The sequence below is a fragment of the Phytophthora cinnamomi genome (assembly GCF_018691715.1).
Source record: "Phytophthora cinnamomi strain GKB4 chromosome Unknown Contig27, whole genome shotgun sequence".
NCBI lineage: Eukaryota > Oomycota > Peronosporomycetes > Peronosporales > Peronosporaceae > Phytophthora > Phytophthora cinnamomi.
In genome coordinates this window covers 191776-217495 of record NW_027150960.1, presented here as the reverse complement: position 1 = coordinate 217495, position 25720 = coordinate 191776, and the positions used below count along the sequence as shown (strand labels likewise).

At 52.6% G+C, this 25720-nt stretch overlaps 5 protein-coding genes across 5 annotated transcripts; 3 read left to right on the top strand and 2 right to left on the bottom strand.

Annotated features, from left to right (window-relative positions):
• Positions 1-310: 310 nt before the first annotated feature.
• IUM83_03892 (Gag Polyprotein) lies at positions 311-601 on the top strand (the record flags this gene model as incomplete). Its single annotated transcript, XM_067927925.1, has 1 exon — positions 311-601. One exon carries the CDS (start codon positions 311-313, stop codon positions 599-601), a length of 291 nt encoding a protein of 96 aa, XP_067793671.1.
• A 17458-nt stretch (positions 602-18059) lies between these two features.
• IUM83_03891 (alcohol dehydrogenase) lies at positions 18060-18795 on the top strand (the record flags this gene model as incomplete). The annotated part of the gene is made up of 3 exons (XM_067927924.1): positions 18060-18166; positions 18250-18435; positions 18501-18795. 3 exons carry the CDS (start codon positions 18060-18062, stop codon positions 18793-18795), a joined length of 588 nt encoding a protein of 195 aa, XP_067793670.1.
• An 884-nt stretch (positions 18796-19679) lies between these two features.
• On the top strand, positions 19680-22106 carry IUM83_03890 (E3 ubiquitin-protein ligase Smurf1; the record flags this gene model as incomplete). The annotated part of the gene is made up of 1 exon (XM_067927923.1): positions 19680-22106. One exon carries the CDS (start codon positions 19680-19682, stop codon positions 22104-22106), a length of 2427 nt encoding a protein of 808 aa, XP_067793669.1.
• A 152-nt stretch (positions 22107-22258) lies between these two features.
• On the bottom strand, positions 22259-23516 carry IUM83_03889 (peptidase m24; the record flags this gene model as incomplete). The annotated part of the gene is made up of 2 exons (XM_067927922.1): positions 22259-23357; positions 23434-23516. The coding sequence occupies 2 exons, from the start codon at positions 23514-23516 to the stop codon at positions 22259-22261; spliced, it is 1182 nt and encodes a 393-aa protein (XP_067793853.1).
• Positions 23517-23812: 296 nt separating this feature from the next.
• On the bottom strand, positions 23813-25348 carry IUM83_03888 (tigger transposable element-derived protein 6-like; the record flags this gene model as incomplete). The annotated part of the gene is made up of 1 exon (XM_067927921.1): positions 23813-25348. The coding sequence occupies one exon, from the start codon at positions 25346-25348 to the stop codon at positions 23813-23815; it is 1536 nt and encodes a 511-aa protein (XP_067793854.1).
• Positions 25349-25720: the final 372 nt, after the last annotated feature.

The window sequence follows — 25720 nt, the reverse complement described above, 5'->3', positions numbered from 1 at the left end:
AACTCGGTGGTAATGCTAATGGGTCAGTCTCTGGACCGACAACCAAAGCAAGGTCCGTCTTTTGGCTGGTCCGGGACAGTATAAACCTGTGCAGACTACTGGAGCTGGCAAGCGCAGAGCCTTTCGATGCTATCACTGCCACAAGCTATGTCACACGAGAAAAGATTGATTGCACTACAAAAGTAAGCAGTCAGAAGCCAAACAAGGGAAGAGCAACACGCAAGAAAATGAGAAGAAGAAAAAGAAAGACAAGGGTGGAAACGGAGACACTGGTGGACCCAAGCAAAATAGCACACCAACCGCTGGTACAATGGGCTACATGCGGTTCGTGGTGGAAGCGAACGAGGAAGAGCAAAGCAGTAGCAGCAGTAGTTCAGAGAGTGAATATTTCATCGGCATAGCGATGAAGGGAAGTCAGCACGGCACGAGCGGCGACTGGATGCTGGACTCGGGCACCACGTCGCATGTCTGCAGTGAGCGCGAGCTGTTTACGCGATTGAAAAAGTCCAAGGCGTCGTTCAAGATGTGGGACGGTGGCATTACGCACGGAAATTTGTGCGGGTCCGTGGTGATCAATGCCGTTGACACTAATGCTCGATAACGTGGAGTTTTCCCCTTCTGGTCCAGTGAATTTGCTCAGCCTTGGTCTTTTATTGAAATCAGGATGGGTATTGACCACTAGTCCACCGAATGAGTTGCCTTGCAAGATGTTTTTAACGCGTGAGGGCAAATGCTTGGAGTTCATCTTTCATGGAGAACACTATTGGCTGAATAATGGAACCTTTGTCGAGAACAATGCAGTGGTGATGTCGACCCTAAACGCAGATGCAAGTCCGCTGATGAGATGGCACGAGCGGTTGGCCCATCTTAATGAAGCATCGCTGAAGGGTAGACTATTTCCCGGGTCGTATACTGGTCGGGTCGTCGAGAAGGTCGTCTGTGTAAGTGGGTCGTATGTTTTAATGGTCGTGGATGGGGTCGCTGATGATCGGATACTTTGAGGCTCAGGCTCGCTCTTTGGTGGAAGTTATACCAATTGCGACGAACATCTGACTGCAATCTGTTCACAAACTTACTTATGGCCGTCTTACCTGGACCTTATCTCGTCTTGTCATCTGCACAGCCGATATTACCCTGGAAAATACCATCTTATCCACGATCCGAAGCTACCATCGCAACATGATGCGGTACACACTCAGTGACATTAAACGCTCACTTCTCAAATTTCTTTATACGGGCAGCGTAGTCAGCAAAATGACGAGGCAGGACAATCCGAATCAAAACCGAGAAAGCCCACCGGGAAGGAGGGCATCAACGAAAAATTCGTCTACCACAATCAACCACAGGGGCTTCTCCTACACTCGGGGCTGGGCTTCGAGCCGCAAGATCGTTTTCCGATGCAGCGTATATCGTGGCACGGGGTGCAAAGCTCGTTTAGCGATTCGGCCTACTGAGAGTGATTACGAGTTGGTGAATACACACACGTGCAGGCAACCCATGGTGCCCGCAACCTCTATGGTTGACTGTACGACTGCAATGAAGATCTGGGTTGACAACTACTCGATCAGTGACTTGACGAGGTCAGTCCATGATGTGTGGCAGCAAGTGAGCGCTGAGTTTTATCGTGACGATGACGTGATTCGAAAGGGCTTGACCGAAGAACAAGTCAAGAGCCGTGTCTACCGTGTTCGTCAGAAGCATTATGGGGCCTTCCTTCACGTGTTTGGGCTCGAAAACAGTTTGGTGGCCAGGACCAACAACCCGCTTGAGCGGTTTAACAGGGAGTTGAACCAAGCATTCCCTTCTCCGCATCCCAACATTGCCACTTTCGTGCGAGTCATCAGAGACATTTCCCAGAACTATGTTGCAAAATTGACAAACGTAGCTCAAGGTAGGCGAAGAAGAGGCAACAGGTTAAACGCGAAGAGAAGGAAGAACGCTCAGCGGGCGATTCAGGAAAGTATAGAGCTCCCAGAACCAGTGTTTTTCTCCGAAGCGGATGCTTGTGATGACTCTGAAAGCGAAGAAGAATTTGAAGAAAGTGACGATTCTTCCACTGATGAATTTAGAGATACGGGCAATGACGGCAATGAAGGCAATCATGACGACGGAGAAGACGTCTCAAGTGATGAGGTGTTTCCGGACTACTCATTTGAGCCTAGTGAGTGCGGAGATGAGGATGAGATCCAAGCTGCAAACGTGTAGTGACCGAGATGAAGCGCACAACGTACTAACCAGACATCGCTGCGCGCTCAGCAGTTGAACCGTCGTGGTAGGGGGCTAGATGTAGTGAGCGTAGCGGACGCCATGAACTAGGGACTCCCTGATGTATTGAATGCATGATTTTCTTGTGAGTTGTACGACGTGCAGAGTCCACGATATCTTAACTAGTACGGATCGGGCCTGATGATTTGGTCGGCAAAATCACACGACCCATTCGGCCGACCCGACCGGTATACGACCCGGGAAATAATCTTCCCGCTGAAGTTCATGGTGAATCATGATGTGGTCAAAGGCATGAACATCTCGTCGGAACAACTGCGAACGAAGTTGAAATGCTTGAGCTGCATGTCTGCCTAGAGACGACGAATGACATACTGCAACGCTACGGACAAGCGAGCTACGGTGAGCTTTGAGCGGATGACGTCGGGTGTGTGTGACATGGGCACATATTTACCAGGTCTAGGAACGATGCGCTACTTCCAGTTGATTCACGTCGAGGGCTCACGTTACGTGTGGTGCCATGTCCAGAAGCACAAAAGTGGAGCTGCTGGCAACACCCTGCGGCTTATTGGAGGGATTGTTGCTGATGGTAAGAGAATTTCCCGGTTCACGAGTGATGGAGCAGGAGAGTATACGAGTAATGAATTGGTAGCGTTCTTGGACAAGCACTACATTGCGTTTATTCCTACTCATCATTACACTCCGCAAGAAAACTGCCTCGTCGAGAAAATGAATGGAGTTCTCGTGAACAAGATGCGTGCAGTGATGCATGCAGACAACTTGCCGAATGTGTTGTGGGCTGAGGTCCTGCCGTTCGTCGTGGAGGTGGACAACTTGTCGCCAACTACAGCACTGAAGGGCATGACTCGGACTCATACGCTGGGTTCCTCTATGTGCTAACTGAAATGGCAAGCACGGCTGCTGCGATCCGCAGAGCAACACTCTATGATAAAGTAGCAGCGCGAATATTATTACATACTCAGTAGTATCGTCGCTTATTGACCTACGTCAACGTTCTGGACGATACCCTAGGTCTCGCTGGCTTGGAATCGTTACTGGTCTAGTTGCGATTGTTGTGCGCCATGTATTATGTGATGGTTGGTCGTTTTCATCCTCATCTCTTGGTGTGTTTGTGTGTTTATCATCTTAGGTAAACTTACTGTCTTATGCGTGAGTAAAGCGGACTAGGTGAGCTGCATCTAGCAGACCTACGATGGGCCTGCAACATATCTAATAGCCACATCTTCACACGTTAGCTCAAGTTGCTTGGTCGTACGAGACTTGCTTTTGCTAGTGCCTCGTGGCTTGGTAATTGCTGCAATAACCATTTCCGTTACATTGTGGAAAACTTACTTATTCAGCGTGGTAGTAATAAAAACATGCCAACATGCTCAACACCGTCAGAACTCGGGTTACTTCGCAGCCCACTAACGCGTCATCGGTTTTGTATCTCTATTCTTTTAGACATAGCATAACAACTTCAGGCTGAGCTGAGTAACTCAACTACTCACGGCCTAATCTCTATTACTTCCTCCACCCTTGTCATCCTCCTTCACCACCTATGACTTATCGTCCTTCCATACCTCCTGTAGTGGGTCTAACTTGACTCACTACTTTAGCTTACACGTTGCGCAACGTGTATGAGGAAGCGTAAGTACTTAGTAATTACTTAGGTTAACTATATTTGAATACACAAATATAAGTTAACTTAGACAAGACTCCAAGTAGCTAGTTTAAGGTAAAATGAGAACTGTATTGCTTGTAAATTGATCTTCCTCTAAAATCTGCTAAAAACTGTTTATCATCTATGAAAGGGTTGACAGCGGCTGGCTGTCAGAGCCCCGCTAATATGCATGTCTCTGATTGGTAGAAAGATGCTGCTTTCTACCAATAGGATCTTTGGGTATGTGTGGACCACTCACTGTGGTGGTCCACTTCAATGTATCCATCGGTGTGTCTTACACCAATGTGAGGAAGTATCCAAAACTTTTAACAAATAACTTATCTGTTAAAAGCACAAGTGGATTGCAGCCACTTGTACGTGTAACCCCGTTACACCATCCCCCCCTTAAGGTTAGACGCGCGGGGTCCCCGCACGTCAATCTTTTGGAATTGACCATTCGTCAATTCTCCGCGTTTGGAGAAGAAACCCGCGCTCATTCAACGATGAGCGCGCCTCAGAAGAAGTCCGCAAAGTCGGTGGGGAGTCATCTCTCCATCGACGACTACTTCGAACGCCAGAAGGCGAAGTACGGCGACGTCGTCGACTTCGACGACGACGATGAAGACATGGAGGGCGAGGAGGACTCGCCCTCAAAGCGTAAAGACTCAGTGTCGAGCGAATCGCTCGACCCTCACACCAAGAACGTTCGCCCGCGTGAAGGGGACGAATCGGACGCTTCGAGTTCGAAGCGTTCGCGTACTGAGAGTGATACCCCACTCGCTTTAGCTGGGGCTCTCAGTACTCCGCGCGCTGCTGCTGCAGCGCGTGATGTTAAACCTCAAGGCTCTCCGCGCGCTGCGCCTGCAGCGCGCGATCCATGGATGCCGTCCGCGTCCGAGATCGCGGACCGGTTTGGGAACTCGGTACCTCCGAATGAGGTGCCGCTGTACGTATGCAGCGCCATCAAAGATGACGCTGTGGCTGCCGAGCTGCACTTTGATGCGGAAACGCATCAAAGGCGCGATTACTACATCGGACTCTTTCATGAACTCCGATGGTTTCAAAGCAAGAAGACCTCTTCTCGCAGCAAAGTGCCCGAATGGCAGGCACTTTGTCAAAGCTGGAACGCCTTTGTTGAGAACTTCAACAAGAGGCCGAGTGCTTACCGTGATCGGATTAAGCAAGCGCGTGATCGCTTCGAGACGTACTCGAAGCGTGGAAAGCTGGAGCAACTTCATGTTGCTGCTGAGGAGGCAAATGTGCCGTGCGCTGTGCCCGAGGGCTTTCAGTGCACGAAGTGCTTTCCAGGCGCGGTCCGCTTGAGCGACCGCGACCTGAACGGGTACACGTCGTTCCGTGTGCCCGAGAGGCTCAAAGAGCTCCGTGCTAAGTTCTTAGCACGTGAGGGTTCGGGCGCTAGCGATGATCGCAGCGCTCGTGTTACTTCCGCTGCACCAGCGCGTACTGCTCCTCGTACGCCCTCACCATTTCCGGAACGTCCTCCAGCAAGACGTTCCGCGGCTCCCATGGATCTCGATGGGGAGGAAATCCTCTCCAACGAATACGAAAACGAGCCCCTTGAGGGTTCGTTTTCGGGATACTATGGTCAACTATCCGCTCAACAATCCAGCGGGTTGAGCCGCGGGCGTCACGGATCGGCGGTGGCGGGGGTGGGAACACGCCCCGGGTATGATCAGCCCCGGGCTGATCAGTATGCGCCTCTCCACGACCGGGTGACCGTCGTGGAGCGTCTGCAGGGCGCTGAGTTCGCCGCCCTGAAACAGGAGCTGGCGAACCAGAAGGCCCAAGTCGCGGTGGTCTCGCAGACCGCCTCGAATATCCAGGTCGAGCTGGGGACCCAGATGAAGGGGTTGCTCCAGCGCGTCCGCGCGCTGGAGGAGAGGTTGCTCGTCGCCGAGGCCAAGTCCTCCGCTTCTGCCTCGGCTCCTGCCGAGGCTTCGGGTCAGCCGAGCTAGATGGCTCGTGCTGCCGGTATGGCTTCAGCCGTCCGACGTAAAAGGTCGGATGGAGGCGCATGCTAGACGGTATGTCTAGCGTGTATGCGTTGCCGTGCCGTGCCAACACAGTAAACGACCCGATGAAGCGCGGAGCAAGCTTGCTTGCTCCGAAATCCGAAACTGCATGTCTAGGCAGGTTTTGTGTAGCTAACAAAACTAATGAACCAACTTTAAATTAATTTGTGTTGACTCTGCCCGCATTGTCTGCGTTCAGCTTCTGTTGATCAACAGAAGCTGCTATAGTGTCTTGGACAAACCGAATCACGGCTTGTCTTTTGGTGATGAAACTGATTGCATCCGAGCTGAAGTCATTCAGCTCGCTCTCCGCTAGAGGCCCGGCCTCTGCGTGGTTCTTTGCGGTGTCTGCGCCCTGCGCAGACCCGTGGTCGTTGGCCATGTTGTTGGGGGAGTCTGCGCCCTGCGCAGACTCATGTGGTTTGTCCATTGTTGCAGCTGACACTGTGCAAGTGTCAGCGGTTTTCTGCGGCTGCTGTATTGCAGTCGTAGATCCTCCCCCACTTAAAGTGGGAGCCATCACTCCGAGTAAACTCGGGAGGCGTGGATGCCGCATGGCATTCACGTAGAACGGTGTATGCCCGGTCGAGGCATGCACTGAGTTATTGATGGCAAACTCTGTCATCGATAAGCACTCGCTCCAGTATTGGAACGAGTGAGCGTAGCTCTTCAGCATATCGACGAGCACGCGATTCACGCGCTCGGTTTGACCGTCCGTCTGCGGATGATCCGCAGTCGACATGGAAAGCTGGCTTCCAAGAAGTGTAAACACTTCTTGCCACAAGTGCGCTGTGAAGCGCGGGTCTCTGTCCGACACGATGTCGGACGGCATGCCATGGTGTTTGAACACCATGTCGACGAGCAGACGGGCCGTCTGCTTCGCGGTCACCTCTGCTGGCACCGCAGCAAGATGTACCATCTTGCTGAAACGGTCTACAAAGACCACAACACCGGTGTTCCCTCCGCTGTCCGGGGGAAGACCAAAGATGAAGTCCAAAGACATGGACTTCCAACACTCCGACGGAGTCGGTAGTGATTGCAGTGGAGCCTGCGCGAATGGCGCAGGCTTTACGCGTTGGCATACCTCGCAAGCACGGATGTACTTGCGCACCCACTTATACTGGTGGTGCCAGTAGAAGTCGCGCGTGAGAAGGACGTAAGTCTTCTCACGTCCGAGATGTCCCGCAGTCGGGGCATCGTGATACTCGTACATGATCCTGAGTCGCAGGTCATGGTCATTTGGCACGACAACGTGATCCGCGTTGTCGTCGACTGCGTTGTAGAGTAGCAGTCCGTCGTGCACACGGAAGCGGTGTGCACGCGCTCGAAGGTGCTTGGGCAGCTTCTGACGGGACTTGTCAGAAGGCGCTGTGCCATAGGCCAGCAAGAGCTTCGCGTCCGCGTCGTGCGCGTACGCGGCCTTCACGTCATCCAACAGAGATGATGTCGGTTTGCTCGATCGCATGGCGTCAATGGCATTGACGTCAACAGCTTCTGCATAGTCCGGCCGACGTGATAACGCGTCGGCCACCACGTTCAATCTTCCGGGTTTGTATTCGACCCGGAAGTTATACTCCGCAAAGAATGAGAGCCATCTCGCCATTCTTTGTGAAATGTGTGGCGACTTCACTGCGGTGCGCAGTGAAGCATGGTCGGTGTAGACCACAAATGGTCTACTCCCAAGCAAGTACACTCGGAACTTTGCGAGTGCATACTTCATGGCAAGGAGTTCCTTGTCATGCACCGGATAGTTGCGCTCAGCTGGCTTCAGCTGACGCGATTGGTAGACGACACGATCACGGCCCTCGTGATCGTGCTGCATAACGCGCATCCGATCGCGAAATCGGATGCGTCACACACTACGTGAAATGGGCGATCTTGGTCAGCCACTGCCAAGATCGGCGCCTCAGTCAAGCCCCGCTTGACTGCATTGAATGCCTTTTGGCAATCGGGTGTCCAATTCCACACAGCTTCTTTCTTAAGAAGCTGTGACAGCGGGCGGATCTTGCCCGCATAGTCCTCCACGTACTTGCACAAGTACGTGGCCAAATAAGGAACTGCCTCAGTTCCTTGACACTTGAAGGCGTTGGCCATTCATTTATCACTCTGACCTTTTCCGGGTCAGGGCGAACACCATTCTTCCCTACGAGACACCCGAGGACGGGTATCTCGCTCGCCCCGAAGATACACTTCTTCAGGTTCGCGTAGAGCTTATGCTTTCGCATAAGCTCAAGTAGCTTCCGGAGATGCACCCTGTGCATCTCTACGTCGGTCTTCCCGTCCACAGCCCGGCTGTGGATGAATACATCATCGAAGTAGCTCGGTGCGAAGTCGCGCACCGAGCGCAACAAGTGCGTCACGCACCTGTTGAAAGTCGCAGGGGCATTCTTAAGCCCCTGTGGCATTACTAGCCATTCCCGGAGCATGCCGCTTGGCGTGCTCACTGCAGTGAGAGGGATATCGCTCTCACGCATTAGGATTTGATAAAATCCATCTCGCAAGTCGAGAGCACTGTAAACGGTGCTCCCGGCCATCGAACCGATGATAACATCTTTTCGTGGTATCGGCGTCTGCGCCGGTACCGTCGCATCGTTCAGCTTGTTGTAGGCATGAACGATGCGCCATCCTCCCTGTGGCTTCTTGACACAGAACGTCGGAGCACTGTGCGGGGACTTTGATTCCCGCACTTGTCCTGCTTTACGACGACTTTCAAAGAAGTCGTCGATCGCTTTCACTTGCTCTCGCGGCAGTGGCCACTGCCGCGTGACACAGTACTTCGTGCCCGGCACGAGATCAATCTCGTGCTGAATGCCCTTATCCTGCGGAAGCTCCGCAGGAATCTCTTCCGGGAGTACGTCTTTGTACTCCCTCAACAGTTCGTAATAGGGACTCGACTTCAGCGAGTCCCAACCTTGTTCCTCGAAGCGCTCTCGCTTCGTCTTCGCACTGAGAGTGTCTTCACTCTCAGTGGTACTTCCCATGAAGAGCTGCCTCAGCTCTTCGCTCTCGCTCGCCGTTCTTTCGCTGTCCGAAAGAACGCAGACTTGCTCGATGCGTCCATCGTGCAAGTCGCGCGTGAAGCGATTCCAGCTCATGGCTGGAAGCGAAGTCAACTCCGACGCCGTCGTCGGAGGACTAGCGAGTTCCATGTCACGATACTGGAATCCAGTATCGGTGCGCGTCAAGACGCTTAGCGTCTTGACGTCCGGCGTCACCGCCCCAGTCTGCCCAGCAGACTGTTCTTGTTGCGTCTCGGTCCCGGACCGAGACTTGCGCAGCGTTTTCCGCTTGCGCCGTCTTCTTGTTGTGCGGAGCCGGGCTCCGCACAGTTGTTCTTCTTGTCCAGGCCCGGCCGTGGACAGTCGTTCGCCGGCGGACCCTGTCCGCGGGCGCGCGGTATCAAGCCCGGCTTGACCGCATGTTCCTTCGTGCAGCCCGGCTGCACGGTTATGTGATCCTTCGCCGGCAGACCCTGTCTGCGGGCGCGCGATATCAAGCCCGGCTTGATCGCATAGCGCTTCGTCGTGCAGCCCGGCTGCACGACAGCATGTAATTGCGTCAGTGCGGTACGTTTGCAACCGTCCGCACTGTTTGCAGCGTCAACTCCCGGAGTTGACACGCCTTCGTCACCTCGACGCCATTCATTGGCGGAGCCCCTCATGACCGAGGGTGCGTCGGCTCCCGGAGCCGACGCGTCGTTGTCGACCTGACCGCTTCGGGTCAGGGACTGTCCCTACACGCTTGAACGTGGGTGTTGGTTCCCGGAACCAACACATCTTTTGTCTTCCGACGTCGGCAGCATTGCCGACGTGGGTCTCACTTGTGCGCGCCCTCGCGCACTTCTTGGGCACTCCGGGACAGCAGCATAAAGCGCTGTCTCGACTGGTGAGCCGCGCGCACCTGCTGGTGCGCGCGCTGCGGTAACAGGGCCATCGCTCTCTGTTCCGCTGTCGCGTCCGAAGCGCACGAGCGTGCGCTTCTTCCAGTCTATCACCGGATGATGCCGTGCAAGCCACGGCATGCCCATTACTACGTCGAACTTATCGTCCAGGTCCAGGACGATAAAGTGTTCGACAAACACTTGTTGTTTGTACGAGAAGCGCACGTTCACGACGCGCTTCTCAGTCTTCACGATGGCACCTGTTGCCAATCGTACCTCCAGAAGACTTCGAGGTGTATCTACCTCCTCGAAGTCAAGTCTCGACAGGCTTCGTAGTCGAACAAAGTTGTTCGACGCGCCTGAGTCTACCAAAGCTCGAAGAGAGTCACTCGCTCTCTTCGAGTAAACCTTCAAGATGACTAGGTTTGGCCTGTCATCTTGTTTCTTGCAGTGAGAGCTGGTCTCACTGGGGGCTGCAGTCCTCAGTGTCGCGTGCCCGATGTCGGCACGCGCGACTGCATTACCAGTAGGGCACCCCGCGCCTACTGGATGTTCGCGTTTTTTGTTGGTCCGCGGCGATGCCTAGCATCGCCACGACGGCCATCTCCAGGGGGCATGGGAGCTGTGCACTCCCGTGCAAAGTGACCGATCCTTCCGCAACGGAAGCATCGCACGTTACCTCCCTGCTGCTGATAACCAGCAGTTGTTGCATTCGAGAGGTCCATTGGTTCTGGACCTCCCGACCTCGCTACCGGGCGCGGTTGCGGCCTCGGCACGTTCACATGCAGTTTAGCCTGCCGCAGGCTAAACGCTTATTGTATTGCGAGAGTGATCGCAGCTTCGAGAGTACTCGGGTACTCTCGGAAGAGATAGGTCTTCACAGGCCCATCTCTAAGCCCTTTCACGAACGTGACGACCTTGGTCGCCTCGTCAATCGGGTTAGTCACGATATTTGATACCAAATATCGTGCGCGCTACGCGTAAGCATGGACGTCATGCTTACCCTGCTGAAGGTCGAGGAACTCCGCCCTCGACCGGAACTCGTTTTGCGGGGGCTCAAACGCTTGTTTGAGCTCCTCTTTGAACACTTCGTACGTGCTGAAGCACGTAGGATCGGAGAGTCGGCGTCCATACGCCCAACTCCTTGCGCGTCCGCCAAGGCAGGACATGGCGAACGCGACCTTCGACAGCGGGTCGACGATGCGTCGAGCCGCTATGGCTGTGTCGAGTTCGACAAGCCATCGGAGGAGATGTAACGGGGTTACACGTACAAGTGGCTGCAAGCCACTTGTGAATTTAACAGATAGGTTATCTGTTAAACGTTTTGGATACTTCCTCACATTGGTGTAAGACACACCGATGGATACATTGAAGTGGACCACCACAGTGAGTGGTCCACACATACCCAAAGATCCTATTGGTAGAAAGCAGCATCTTTCTACCAATCAGAGACATGCATATTAGCGGGGCTCTGACAGCCAGCCGCTGTCAACCCTTTCATAGATGATAAACAGTTTTTAGCAGATTTTAGAGGAAGATCAATTTACAAGCAATACAGTTCTCATTTTACCTTAAACTAGCTACTTGGAGTCTTGTCTAAGTTAACTTATATTTGTGTATTCAAATATAGTTAACCTAAGTAATTACTAAGTACTTACGCTTCCTCATACACGTTGCGCAACGTGTAAGCTAAAGTAGTGAGTCAAGTTAGACCCACTACAGGTTCGCCCTCTCTTCCCACGTAATTGCTTACGCTCAACTTTAATGATTGAGCACGCGGTGTCGTCCCTGACGACGCCGTCACTGAGGAAGCAGCGTCACGCTGCTCCTTCATGATGAACCCCAGAGCAACACCATGTTGCTCCGTCGGCGATAGCGTACGCAGCATTGTAGCTATCGCCGCCTCCCCAATGACTGTTGACAGTCGTTGGAGGGCCTCCCACTCTGGGTCAGACAGGTGGGGGCAGTCAGCGCGTGCAACATGCGTTGCAGGCGTGTTGGAGCTCTCCATGGGCACCTCCGTGCTCATGTGGTCCTCGGCTCCGCGTTCGTACACCGCGTACGAACGTCAAGCAGTCGGTCGTTGGACGGACTACAAAGTGCTACCAGGTGTAGTGGGTCTAACTTGACTCACTACTTTAGCTTACACGTTGCGCAACGTGTATGAGGAAGCGTAAGTACTTAGTAATTACTTAGGTTAACTATATTTGAATACACAAATATAAGTTAACTTAGACAAGACTCCAAGTAGCTAGTTTAAGGTAAAATGAGAACTGTATTGCTTGTAAATTGATCTTCCTCTAAAATCTGCTAAAAACTGTTTATCATCTATGAAAGGGTTGACAGCGGCTGGCTGTCAGAGCCCCGCTAATATGCATGTCTCTGATTGGTAGAAAGATGCTGCTTTCTACCAATAGGATCTTTGGGTATGTGTGGACCACTCACTGTGGTGGTCCACTTCAATGTATCCATCGGTGTGTCTTACACCAATGTGAGGAAGTATCCAAAACGTTTAACAGATAACCTATCTGTTAAATTCACAAGTGGCTTGCAGCCACTTGTACGTGTAACCCCGTTACACCTCCTGACTTTAAAAAGCAACGACTACGGCGGTGTTGTATGGTGTGACTGAGTACCGGTCGTGCCAAGCACGAAGCTGCAGAAGACGTGACGACTACTCGTGTGACAGCATCTATTTGTTGACTGTAGTCGTCCTACCATCGTGGCACGAAGCGACTGTGAACATTAGTGTTTGTTTGACTTTGGTACACAGTTCACGACTGCCTAATGGTAGCACAGAATAAGTAGAGGTCTCCGACATGGCACTCTGGTGACGAAATCGAGGGATGAGGGGTCCTAACAGCAGCGGAGGACACGATCATACCTATGGGCACATTAGTAGTGATAATATCACTACTATCCACGTTTGTATGGACTACTATTAAATTAGTATTACTAATGGCTCCAACCCAGTACTACAGTAGTATTTATAGTAGTAGTAGTGATAATATATATACTAATGCTACTATTCTAGATACTACTACCGAACCCTGGTGTTGAAGTGCAGGCTGCAGGACAATGCGTGCGGCTAGCAGTGCAGTGTGCAAAACAAATATGGAAGGATTTTTCGAAATAAAAATATCAAACATCTTTTATTTTCATTTTTATAAAAAAAATGGTGCCATTCGGCCATTAACTTGCGCCCGCGTGGTGTGTCGGTATGGCCCGGACGCTCTGCAGCTGCCCCACGTGGTGGAAACGCTCAGCGCCTTCCTGGACTGGTCGCCAAAGTGGACTCTCGCTCGAGCTTGCGATATCAACTCGCTGTACCTGGTTCGTCGACTTCTCCAAAGGGAATCGATGCAGCCGGTGGACGCCATTTGGAGACCCCGACGCTCCCGCGGATCAAGCTTTCGGAGAGAGTTGTGAAGCGGCTGACTACGATCACGGCCACATCTTGTAATACCTGATCTCCTTGACGGAGCGCTTCGTAAAATAAACGCACAGTATCCAGACGTCCATTGAGCGCAGCTTCGATTTCAGCATCATTACCTCGACAATGGTTTGGGTGATTGCGCAGCAACCACACCAGAACGTCGAAATGTCCACCACTAGTTGCGCGATTAAGATGAATCTGAACTTGCTGCTTGGGACAAGTCCGTTCCCGATAAATCATCATCAAAATCGTCACGCGCACCAAGAATCCAGCTCGCTCGGGATCCCCTTGACCACCTCCAAATATCCGTTACCCACAGCCTCAATCATGCACTGCATTCCGTGGGTTTACTACCGTCGACAGACTGCAGGCGCAATTTGAGCATCTCGAGGCCGCAGCGGCAGCCGCCCACCTCTCCAACATCACGGCCGACGCCGTCGAGACCCTGCTCTTCATTCACTTGGGTACGGCAGGTATGGCAATGTTAAAATACAATTTTAAATATTTTATTCGTAAAAATAGAATAAATATTATTTATTTTTATTCGTGTAAGCTCGGAAATTAAACAGTTCGGTTTTGTATTTCGACACAATCTGCCCACCGCGCTCTATTAGGTGGGGTCCAATACTTGCAAACCAACACCGAACTTGATCGCGACGGCGATGAGACTAGCATTCGGGTAGCTACTGTGTTATACGATACTTCAGGTGATCTGTTTCAGCGGATTTGATGAATAAAAATGGTAAACATTTATAAAAATGAAAATATTTTGATATTTTTTGTTTCGAAAAAATCCTTCCATTTTTTTTTGCCATCCCTGGAGGCCAGGAACTGCAAATTTACCTTGCACGATTTCGTGAACGTCCAGCGGGCAGATCAGTCGAGCAGTACGGAGCTTTTCCCCACGTGGGTCAGTCGCAGCACCTCCCGAGCGTCGCTTACGCAGGTTATCGCGGGGGTTTCGTTCATTTCGATGCAGCACAGAGAGGGGGGATGGGGATGGGGGCGCACGGGTGATGCAATGGTAGACGAGGGGTGGGCGTCGTCACATTCATGGACGATGAATCAGGGTTAATAGTAGCACATAGTGCTCGGCGCATTGCTTGACGTTAGTCTCAAGGATCATTGGAGAAGAGCAAAGAAGATGTGTTGAACAGTAGTCAATTCCCGAGACGATTCATTATCTTGCCAGAGCACGACTACATTGTAGCACGCGTGTCGTCACACGAAGGAGAAACTCCATCGAATCCGCTAGAATCGCGTCTATCGAACTCAAATAGGTCACACTTGACCAATTTCATCCCTCCGGCACATTCCGCCGTGCAAAACTTTCAACGTCAGCCCGTTGCGACAGTTTCCGTTGTCAAACTCACATCGGTTCAAGTAGGTGATGCCATCGCTTCCACATACGAGATCGGAATCCTTGGAACATTCAGATTCTGCGCAACTGGAGGAGCCGGAGGAGCCGTCGGCGGTGGAGGTACCGACAATCACGAACGCGGCAATTAGAGCCAAAGGCATGAACTTCATGGTGGTTGACTTGAGTACAGCGGACGTGTTGTGGACTTCAGAAATTGGATAGTGTCTTTCACAAGCGTCGAAGCTGCGAGTGTCCTGATCTCGAAATCGATCCGGGGTGTGATTACGAGACGTTCCATTATCGGATCTGTCGGATTCCAGACATTGCTCAACTACGCGATCACCTACGGGGTGACCCAGAACAGATGACGTAAGCACAGCAAGAGGCACTGCTCGCGGGAACGAGCACGAGCTGCGAGCGCACTCGTCAGGATTTGAGCGCACTCGATTTGAGCGCACTCGTCAGGATTTGAGCGCTCCCTATGAATTCGAATTGACAGAGAGCGCCAACCCCCCGCTTGATCGGCGTGAGCTCGTGTTTTTAGCTCACTTGGGCCTCTGCTTCGTGGGATGCTAAGATAACGGGACCTGGTCAAGCCATCGACCCCCAGGTGAGCTTATGGACAGGGTACGTGCAGAATGTATACACAATTTATAATTTGCATCGAAAAAGTTGTCGTGTTGTCTTCCGAGTTATGCCAAGTGCAACCTAAGACCACTAATCGGTAATCGACCATTCTTCCCCATCGAGTTATGCCAAGTGCAATGACGACAATACCGCATAAGGCGGAGCGAGAAATTAAAGCAGTGCACAGCAATCTGATCCAAATTGTTTCGTAGACGCTGTGTTGGGTTCTTGGACCACAAACGCTTCACGGTATTGCTTCATCACACGCTGGATTGCCAGCCACACCGACGAAGTCAGCGTAACTGGACAGAAGCGAACCGCTTGGTTCTGCTCCGCACTGGTAATGACACCTGTAAAGTATCCAGGACGCATGCTCAACACTGGTCCGCCCGACATTTTGGTTTTCATTTCCCCCGCCTTTACATCAGTAGGGTTTTTATCCAGCTCCAATCGTGCCAACTTGTCGTTCGTGTCGAGCGGTGTACGAACGCGACCGCTAGTAATTACAGGTCTGGGGAAGCCTATATCGTCTACTCCAAACGGGACGAGAGCTACTGACTCGTTCGTGATGAACAGATCATCAGGCTTCAGGAAAGGGACCGGAAAATCGCCTTTCAGTATTGAAAGCGAAACACCACAGCACTGGATGTTCTGGACGTGAGTGCAGTCGACACAGGTGCCATCGAAAAACGTAACCTGGGGCGTGTTTCCCCCGTGGAAACTTGGGCACGAGTCGTTTATTGTCAGTAAGAAGCCGTCTTCGGAAATACAAAACCCCGTGTGGTAGCCGCTCTCGTCGCCACATGATATCTTTACGATGGCGTAAAATGCCTCGCTGACTTTGCGTAGATGTTCGTTAACTGGAGCTCTTGATGGTGGCATAAACGTATTCCATAGCGGTTTGCTTTTCCTCATTTCTTTCAGACGAGCTAACTGAAGTTGCGTGTGGGAGCGCCAGCAGCTTTCCAGATTCTCCACCCGCCTAGTCAAGTCGGCGACTCCTGTCACCAGTTCTGCAAGAGTGTGGTCAACGTTCTTTTCTGGTGAGGTCGATTCCATTGGGGAAATTAGGTTGTGAGTGGGAAAGGATTCCGCATTGTTGATTGATGGCTTCTGATCGATGTTGTGCGCTTAGAAGTGCAAATGAAATGTGTATGAAAATATGTAGATTTACTCCGTATTACAGCTAAGTAGTAGCCACTGAGCAAAACAAAAAAAAGACCCGCTTCTTCAATAATTCGGAGCTCACGCCGCCGCTGCATCTTCCTCGCCATCCATGACATCCTCCTCCCCAGGTTTCTGCAGAACGTCGTACCTCGCAATATTCGTTGGATCGCCTGATAAGCTGAGTGCGGGCATCTGACAGATCCGTGCCCAAGGAACTGCAGATGTAGCACTGCTCGCAGCAGCTTGTGCCGTAGATTTTGCAGTGCTAGCGGCAACATTAATCCACTTTGATTTCCAGTTGGCGGAATCACTACCCGCTTTTACGTACTCGAAATGGACAGCACGATGGTTCCCACGAGCCTCCAGCAGCACTTGCAGCAAGTCCCGATTTCTTACAGGGTTCCCGCTCGAGGTGACCCAGCCGTCGTACATCCGGTTGATGACCCATTTCTGCATCGACCACAGATACATTTTCCGAGTAAACAACAAGCGTTTCCACGTGTTTTGGATCCTCCAAGTTTCCTCGCGTTACAACTTCGAGAAGTGCAAGATACCCGGCACGCTTGAAGGTCAAAGATGGTCCCTTCACTTTCTCGACGACGTCCCAGGATCGATTTTGTGGAAAAATGCAAGCGAAAACGGCGTGACAGTCATACTGTTTCGGGTTAATAGCATTCCCGGAGCAGAACGCCACCAATGTGTCAGGTTTCTTGAGGGCCGGAAGCTCGTAGAGCGACAAACCGCGTCGATACGCTCTCCACGTCCAAGACCCGCCACCGTTCAGATGACCTTGGGGGTCTATCATCATGCCATTTCCCCCAAACAACTCTTCTGCCTCAGCGAAAGATGACAACCCCAAAATTTGTCCGCGTTTGTCGCTTTGCGCTTCAAGTTTGCAGGCGGACGTGAAATCGGAGCAAACACCCTCACGTCGAGTAAACAATACGGCGAAGAACTCTTTCCCTTCGTTGGCATTTGCTTGCATCTTGCCGGCGTAGTTTCAATTTCTTAAAATCTTTGTTGTGGGCCAACAAACTCGATTCCAGCTTCAATGCAGGTCACGTTCCGTCTCATCTATCTAAATGAACAACTGTCCATCATGGACTCCGCCACCTATGTAGGCAGTAGACATCTTGCTGATTCGCCTTGACCAGCTCAACCCGCTCCGTCTCCGATTTGAGACCTCGGTGCCATCAAGCCCTGCTAGTGACCGAGCCCAATCGTAACGCCGGCAAGATTGTCGAGCTTCCGATGCCAAGTGCTGTTGAAGGCTGTAGTCAAGAATACGGCCGCGTGTGTGGCAGACAACGACGTGTTCGAAGCAGCTTTGTTCGGCATCAGGAGGTGCCATTCGCTGCTGGCCTCGAAACTGGTGAGTCTCAGAATCATCAGATGAAGTAGCGGTGGGTTCCATTCGTGCTCACGTTCGTGCTCTTACACTGCAGTCGGGGTCATCACCGAAGTTGGCGAGGGTGTCGACTCCGTTCTCGTTGGCGACAGCGTCACGTAGATTGGTGAGTAGCAAAAACTAGAGGATGATATGCTTGAGGATAATACGATTGGGCTATACAGAACTGATGAGTGTGTCTTCAGCCCCCGCGGCTTTTGCCGAGTAAACTGTTGTCTCCGTCCAGACCACCGTCAAGACGTCGTCCAGTGCAGCGGAGGCCATGTCGTTCACGTCCACGGTGTGGGCTCTGGCGTCTCTGGAAGAAGCTGGTAAAATGGAGTCGGGCGAGACGGTCTTCGCCACGGCAGCTGCAGGGGGCACCGACCAGTCCGTGGTTTCGCCAAGAACGCCGGCAATACGGACAGAAAAACAGACTTTCTCCGTGAGCTTGAATACGATCGGACCGTTAGTTACTCGGTGGAGAACGTCGAGGAGGTACTGAACAAGGCGTTCCCTGGCGGGATTAATCTTCTCTTCGACAGTTCTGGCAGCGATTTGATGGTCTCGCTGGTCCCTCATCTTGCCAACCCGGACTACGGTTATAAGAAGAAGGACGAGACCACGCTAAACAGTGTTCTGCTGGTGCTCATCTCCAAGTGCGCTTCTATCCCCGGCGTCAGACTCGCGGTGTGTCCGGAGCCGTTAAGCAACTCCGCCCCAGAGTGCTGGTGACATTCAAGAAGGGAAAACTGCGCTACGGAACGGACGACGTCAAGTTCGTCAAGCTTAACTTTACCTTGGATGCATTGGAGTATGTGATGTCGCTCAAGAACAGCGACAAGGTGGCCGTCAAGATCCAGGATCTGCCTTGCAAGCACAGCGGCTACATTATCATGATCGGCGGCTTTGGCTGCATTCCGTTTGTTCTTCCTGTCACGCAACAAGTGGCACTTATAACGACATATCGTGAAGGTTGCATCCTCGCACGACACCTAGCCTTCACGCAGCAGCAGTAGCAAAATCATATATCGTCATTGGATGATGAAGTTATAGTACTTCAAGTAATAGTTAGGAAAACGTCAACATAGTCCATGTGGAAGGCGATATGAAGATGAACGAAACATGTTTGGGAGAATTTCTTTTGCGAAGATGCATAAAATGTATGAAAGAGTGTGTGGTGAAAGTTTGGTATCGATTGGTCAATTTTCGGATTTTCTCATTGTGCAAAAGCCCCAAAGCGTTCCAGTCCTTAGAGAGACTCCCTGTTAACATTTACCCTTAGCCCCGCTTATGGCCTGCTATTATTGATCCGTGAGCCTCCACGTCGTCGTGCCTCGTGCTCTCGATAGTATGCACCCACAAGCAAAGTTCCTAGTTAAATTCCTGTCGTTTCCCGCAAAGTGCGCTCATTATAGGGCAGGTTTTGAATCAAAATTAAATTTTGATGAGACAGCGTCGACGCCCCAAATAAAATCCGGGATCGGGGGCCGGAAATGGAGATATTTTTTTTCTGACCGATGTAACTCAACGAATTTTTAACATTTTTTAACGATCAATAGTCGCGATTCGTACTTAGGTTCGTAGTGACGCGGGCTCAAACAGTAACTTGTTAGGCTTGAACAACAACTACGATCTTCCGCCGTAGGCAACAACTGACAATGCTGGAGTTAGATAATATAAGAAGCGAAACGGGTTATACACACAAGTTCGTTCAAACTGGTAACGCTCATGCAGATCCATACCGGAGAAACCAGGGCCTAACGAGTTCCGTCTAGCAATCCAAGCCACCAAAACATGTACGAGGTATCCATTTTCAGAATGGCTACATCCCTCACTTTAGTGACCTCTGAAGGAGTTTACTGCCCGATGGTTCACCATTTCCCAAGCTCTGCGGACGTTGATGGAACGCTTCGTGGCGTCTGCGCCGCCGCAGGACGGGCGCTCCAGCGAGCCCCCGTCGGTGTCTCCGCTGTCGCTGTCGTCCCCCGCTTCTCTGACGTCAACGGCGCTGGCCCCGATCCCCTTCTCCGCCTTAGAGAGTTCCAGCGACATCGACAAGAGCGACGAGGCGGGCATGGAATCAGATCTGATCCCTCCTCCTAAATCGGTTCAAACTGAGGAGGACGATATGCTATCTGAGAGGCAGCTTATCGCAAGAGGGAGGGTGCTATTACAAGCCTATCAGTCCCAGAAGAAGCAGTGGCTGCAGAATGACGGTGGATATGACTCAAGAGAGGTGCAAGAGCAGCCTCCAGATAGCCCCGACTCGACGGTGAATATCTTCCAGCCGAGGATGGACTCTAATGGGGAATATTCTACGTTGGAATATTCCTCGCCGACGAAGAGGGCGGTGACGCACCTGACGACGGCCGATGCGCCGTCGATTGATACGAAACTGGAGGAGTTGTCTCCTCCACCGCCGCCCCCAAGCTCACCCCCGCCTAGTAGTATGGTCAGCGGGCTGAGTAACTTCAGTATTGGGCCACTGCCCACCTCGGAGCTGAAAATTAATACTCCTTTGTCGGGGAACCGCAGTGAGAAGAGTTGGACGGACTTTATGCAGCTGCTCAAGACCAACGGACGCATGATGGACGTGGTGGACACTCAGCTGGCCGAGATCTGGGGCGAGTTGGTGTCGGCCGATGAACGCACGAGAGGACATCAACCGCTGGTGGATAAACTCAGTGAAGCGGTGACGCAGTTGCTGCAGCAGAAACGAGAGGCGGAGGGTGCTATTGCCAAGCTTGCGGAAGTTTTGGGGTCGCGCGTGTTCTTGACGGGCAAATTGTCCGATGACGCGGTGCAGTTCGTGAGCAACCAGCTACGGCTAGAGTTGGAAGCGTCCGAGACGCTGGTAGAGAGAGTGAAGGAGGACAAAGTTGCATACAGGAAGGAAGGGGCGGTTGTGAGACTCAGTGTCAATGGTGACAGCAGCTCGGTCGAAATTGAGAAGTTGCGCGAGCAATTGAAGGAGAAAGAGCTGCATTTAGAGGCCAGTCAAGCTGCTGTTGCCAAGCTTAAGGATCAGTTGGCGCGGCAAAAGGAGTCTGCTGCGGACAGGCAGGCACAATTCGAACGCGCGATGGACGTGAAGCTGCGTGAAATCGATGCTCTTTGCAGTGACGTCGACCTGCCGGTGGATTACGAACGAGTTAAAACGACGGAGGGTGTTGCTTGCTACCGCCGAAAGGGAGACGACGGCGGCAATGAACTGGAAGACCCTCGAGTGCAGATCGCAATTCAGCGGCGCTTGACGGCTGCAGCTTCCATGGATAAAGTTGATAAAGATGCCAACCTAGCGACAGGAGAGGTCGCAAGTTCCAGTAGCACTCGCCGCACTCGAGGTTTCAGTGCAATGGCACGCGACTACGCTGCCCCTGATAACGTAATGCGGCGTTCTTTCTCGACGCCGCATATTTCCCACGAAAATACCGTATTTGAGGACATTCATGTCCCTCCTGATGACGGACACAAGCACACAATCGAGGACTTCTCCACTCCGTTGCCGGCTGGCTGGGAGATGCGTGTGACGGCTTCGGGTGCAGTGTTTTTCTTCAACAAATACACGACGACAACTACGTGGACGGACCCGCGCCTGCTTGGAACAGCACCTACATCATCCTCTGCCGACAATATCCCGCGTCAGCAGAAACCGCATGTTCGCAACTCCAGCGCCACAACGTCCGAGTCCCGACCGTCTAGATCGAATTCAACTGCGGTTATTGCGGAACTTCCGCCATCGTCACCCCCAAGAGTGGAAGAAGATGGCGTCAAGTACTTGGAGGTGGTTTTTGAAGATGCAGGTCCCATTGGAATTCATTTCCAAGCCAATATACCTGATGCTGGAGCTACGGTGAGGAACTTACTGCCAGACATGGCAGCTGCCAAAAAGGGTGTTCTCGAGTCTTACGACGAACTGGTAGCTGTAAACAAAAACGCGGTGGATTCTGCGCCATTTCGCCATGTGATGCTGCTGCTACAAGGAGGTTTGAGGCCGCTAACGCTCACTTTCAAGCGGGATCTGAACCGCCCTCCTGGTCCGATGCCTCCTCTCGCCGATGCACCGCTAAGTGATGGCGGAGCTTCAGTAATAAGCGCGAGCGACGTATCCGACACTCACCTGGATGAAGAAGTTGTCATTGACGAAGGAACGGTTGTCGACTTGGAGCAGCTTCGAGTTTCTGTTGCTTCGCAGATCGAACCGCAGTCGCAGGTGGCGGCTGGGGGCGAAGAGGAGGACATGAATGTGGCGGATGTTATCATCACAAACCTCTTTTCACTCTTCTGGAAGCCACCCGAGACCACTGGCGAAGTACAAACTGTATAGCGACGAAGTGGAGTAAACAAGGAAGCCGTATTTAAGGCCCTGTTTGACATCGATTCGACCTGGAACGCTTTTCACTCTGTTTACACATCGTGGATGCTATCTAACCGTCTGGTCTTGTTATGGATGATCTCGAGCACAGTATGCAGAGCTGCTCAAAGCTGCAAGTGCAGAATCGTCGGGCGATCGATCGTAACGTCTCCGATGGTGTGCTCAATCACCGGCCAACCTGGGGTCGAGGTGATGACTTCCACGACAGGCTCTCCCTGAGCGTTTGCGTAGCAGAGCACCGTATCCTCGGATTTGGTCCCTGCGACGGACGGATTCCACGCATACGCCTGGTTCAAGCTTGTCACTCGGTTAACGGACGCGTTGGCTACCCATTCGCGGCTCTTGTAGGCGGCGCAGCCTCCCTGGTGGTGGAATTTCCACTCGCCATCGAAACCCTTCTGAGCGTAGGCATCTTGAGCGATCCTGAGCATGTCTCCAGCCTGGACTCCAGCGGTGCGCGTGTTCGCCATTAGCACGGCGTCCACGTATGTAGCAGCTTCGTGGCGGCGCAACAAGTCCTCAGGAATGGCAGCGTTGGGCGTGGTGGTGATATACACCAGACGCGTGGTGGAAGCGATGAGCCCTGCGCGCTGACCACAGATCACCAGCATCGCCTTGTTCTTCACCCGCTTCTTCGTGGGCAGCGGGTGACGGATGTTGTCGACGCGCTCATCGGCCGCTACCAACATCACCACGGGCGTGATCCCACGCGCCCACATCTTTGCCGAGAGTTGACTGGCGATTTCCCACTCCGTCATGTCAGGGCGAACAGCTCGAGCTACTTCTCCGATGAGCTCTCCGCAGTCTTTACCGAGAGCACGGAAGACGTCCATCTCGTACGTGGTCAACGTGGAGCGCAGTTCAGCCAAACCAGCAGCTAAAACTGAATCGGCGGCATCCAGCGCCACTTTGTCGCTCTTGGCAAGTTCTTTGGCCATGTCGACAGCGCTGCGCTGAGCGTACCACGGGTCTTGGATGAGTGTGATCTCACTCTCGAGACCTCTCATCTCTTCGTTCACTAAGCGGTGACCCTCGATTTCGTTTGTCAGCACTGCTACACGCGTGGCGTCCACGTAGATGGATCCGACACCACCTTCCGTGGCCATGAAGACGTAACTGCGAGCACCACTAGTGATCCATGCGAAGTTTGCGGAGAGACTCAAGACCACAGCGTCGTGGCCTAGCTCCTCCATCAAACGCCGGCTAGATGTACACACGACATATAACAAGTGAGACCATCACGAAATGTTGACTATCTTGCGGTGAATAGCTTGCATACACGTCAGCCACTTTGCGCTCAAAATCCGCCTTGCGCTTGACGATGTCGTGGTCGAATGCGTCCATGTACTTGAGGTCGTTCATGCTTATGAAGGGGTATCTTGCGCTTCGAGGTCGAAATCGAGAATGACGTAGCAAATGATCCTGTTGTACAAGCTGTACCGCCGGCAAATCTCACCCTGGCATCCGTTTGACAACCCAACTTCAACCACTCTCTCAGTTTTACAAAGTGCTTCAGCTTCAATGCTAAAGCACCCATGCAAGCTCGAGAATGCAGCCCAATTAACGATAAATGTGCGTGTACATGTACGTAAATGTTTCTATTGTAGATGGGATCCCGTGTGAATGTGATATACATTCAAGAACAAGGCTCTTTACGCCTAGCTGGAGCCGCCTTGCTTTTTATTGAGCTGGTCTCTGAAGTCTCGCTGAAGGATGCGCATGCCGCTCACTGAATCTGCAGGAACGCCCTTTTCATCAGCATAGATCAGGAGTTTGGCAATCCACTTGAGCCGCTCCTTGAGCTCTTCGGCGCTGAGGCCACCGTCGTCGCCGGATAATTTCGGTTTAACATGTGGAATAGCGACCCTCACGGACTCGACAGGTGCGCAGAAATCCTCGTCGGTAGGCTCTTCCATGATGATATTCTCTTCAGGCAAGCCCAGCAGCTCCTCCACCGTCATCGGATCCGTCGCATGAAGCCAGGATAGCATAACAGCGAGCTCCTCCGATATGGCGTCTTCCTCACCACGAAACTCATTTGCAAGATTCCCATTCACGTGAAGCAGACCCGTTTCCTGCCAGCTCTTGACGATCACCGCGGACGGGACCGCATCCCAGCACTCGATGCACCACGTCATCGCCTGCTTCACACCCACCGTGTCAAACTTGGCGGCCGTGCTCATGTCCGCATCCGCGTCCACTTGATCCAGTGCGTGCTGGATCTGGCGTCGACGGTATCGCCTCTTAAACGCCGGCACAATCCCAACAACGAGCGGCTGCAAATTCGCCTCCGTTCCGGACGGAATCAGCGCCACCTCGACGTTCCTCAGCTCGTCCACATTAAAGCCCGCATGCACCGCCACGGCGTCAATCAGCACGATGCACTTCCTCTGCTGCTGCGCGAATCTAGCGTCAGCATCCTTGAGCCACTTGTTGAATAGTTCTCGCGTCATCAGCGTGCTCGAGTTGCACACATAGTTCATCTCGGCAGCCGTGGAGCTCGTGAACCCCCGGGGCTTCTCCGCCTTGCCGATGAACAGCGGCGGGAGCTTCTCCGACCCGTCGGCGTTGCAGCTCAATACCACCGTGACCCTCTTGGTCATCCTGCGGCCCGACCGGTCTGGGTACATTGTGAAAAAGAGCCCAGTCTCATCCATACTAAAGATGTCTCTAGGACTGTAACTCTGCAGCCGGCGCTGCAGGTCCAGCACCGCCGTCTCCACGGACGACTTAGAGTCTTTATGTGCCCGTAAGCCCCCGAACCCGTGGCGTTCATTGAATTTGTAGAGCCACCCGTTGGAAAAGGACAAGGGCGTGTCGATGTGGAGGATGGCGGCGAACCTCATGGCCTTGGCCCGGATGGACTCCCCCGTGACGGAGACGCCCGTCTCCTCACAGTAGGCGACCCAGCGGGCCAGCGCCGTGTCCAGGTTGGGGAACCGCACGGTGCGGCGCGACTTGGAGGTCAACTCCTCGATTGTCATAGTCTCCAGGTCATTTTTCCTCTTGAGAAGTTTCGAAATCATGGCCTGCGACGGCTTGCGCGGCAGCGCCAGCGCCTCCTGCGCCCAGGACGCGAGTTGGCTCTGCGTCAACGTCGGGTTCTGCTCGCGGTAGTTGCATATCTCCAGCCGCTGCGCGTTCGTGAACGACGAGCGCGAGCGCTTGGGCTTGGTCGCCGCTGGAGTCGCCATTGACGGTGTTTCTCGGGGGGAATGCGGATGATGAATGGGAGAGAAGCCAGTGCGCGGGAGGTGTACCATTGCGACCGGTACACACCCGTGCAAAAGAATATCCAAAATATTATAAGTACTGGGAAGTATTTGCTGGTTCCGACGTTTTTGGTGAATTTGGTCTCGCACCTTGGTGAATCCAACTTGCTCATCCTGATTTTAACAGCGCTCTGGAAGCGCACCAAATCGAGACCAAAGGCAGCCATTCTGGATTATGGTCCTCATGAAGTGAGGTGTGGCTAGTCTCCTAAAAAATACTGCTTAGGGTGACCGTACCGGTAGTGTTAATCCGGTACTACTGCTTACGGGTTGCATTGAAGGTTGCTAAATACT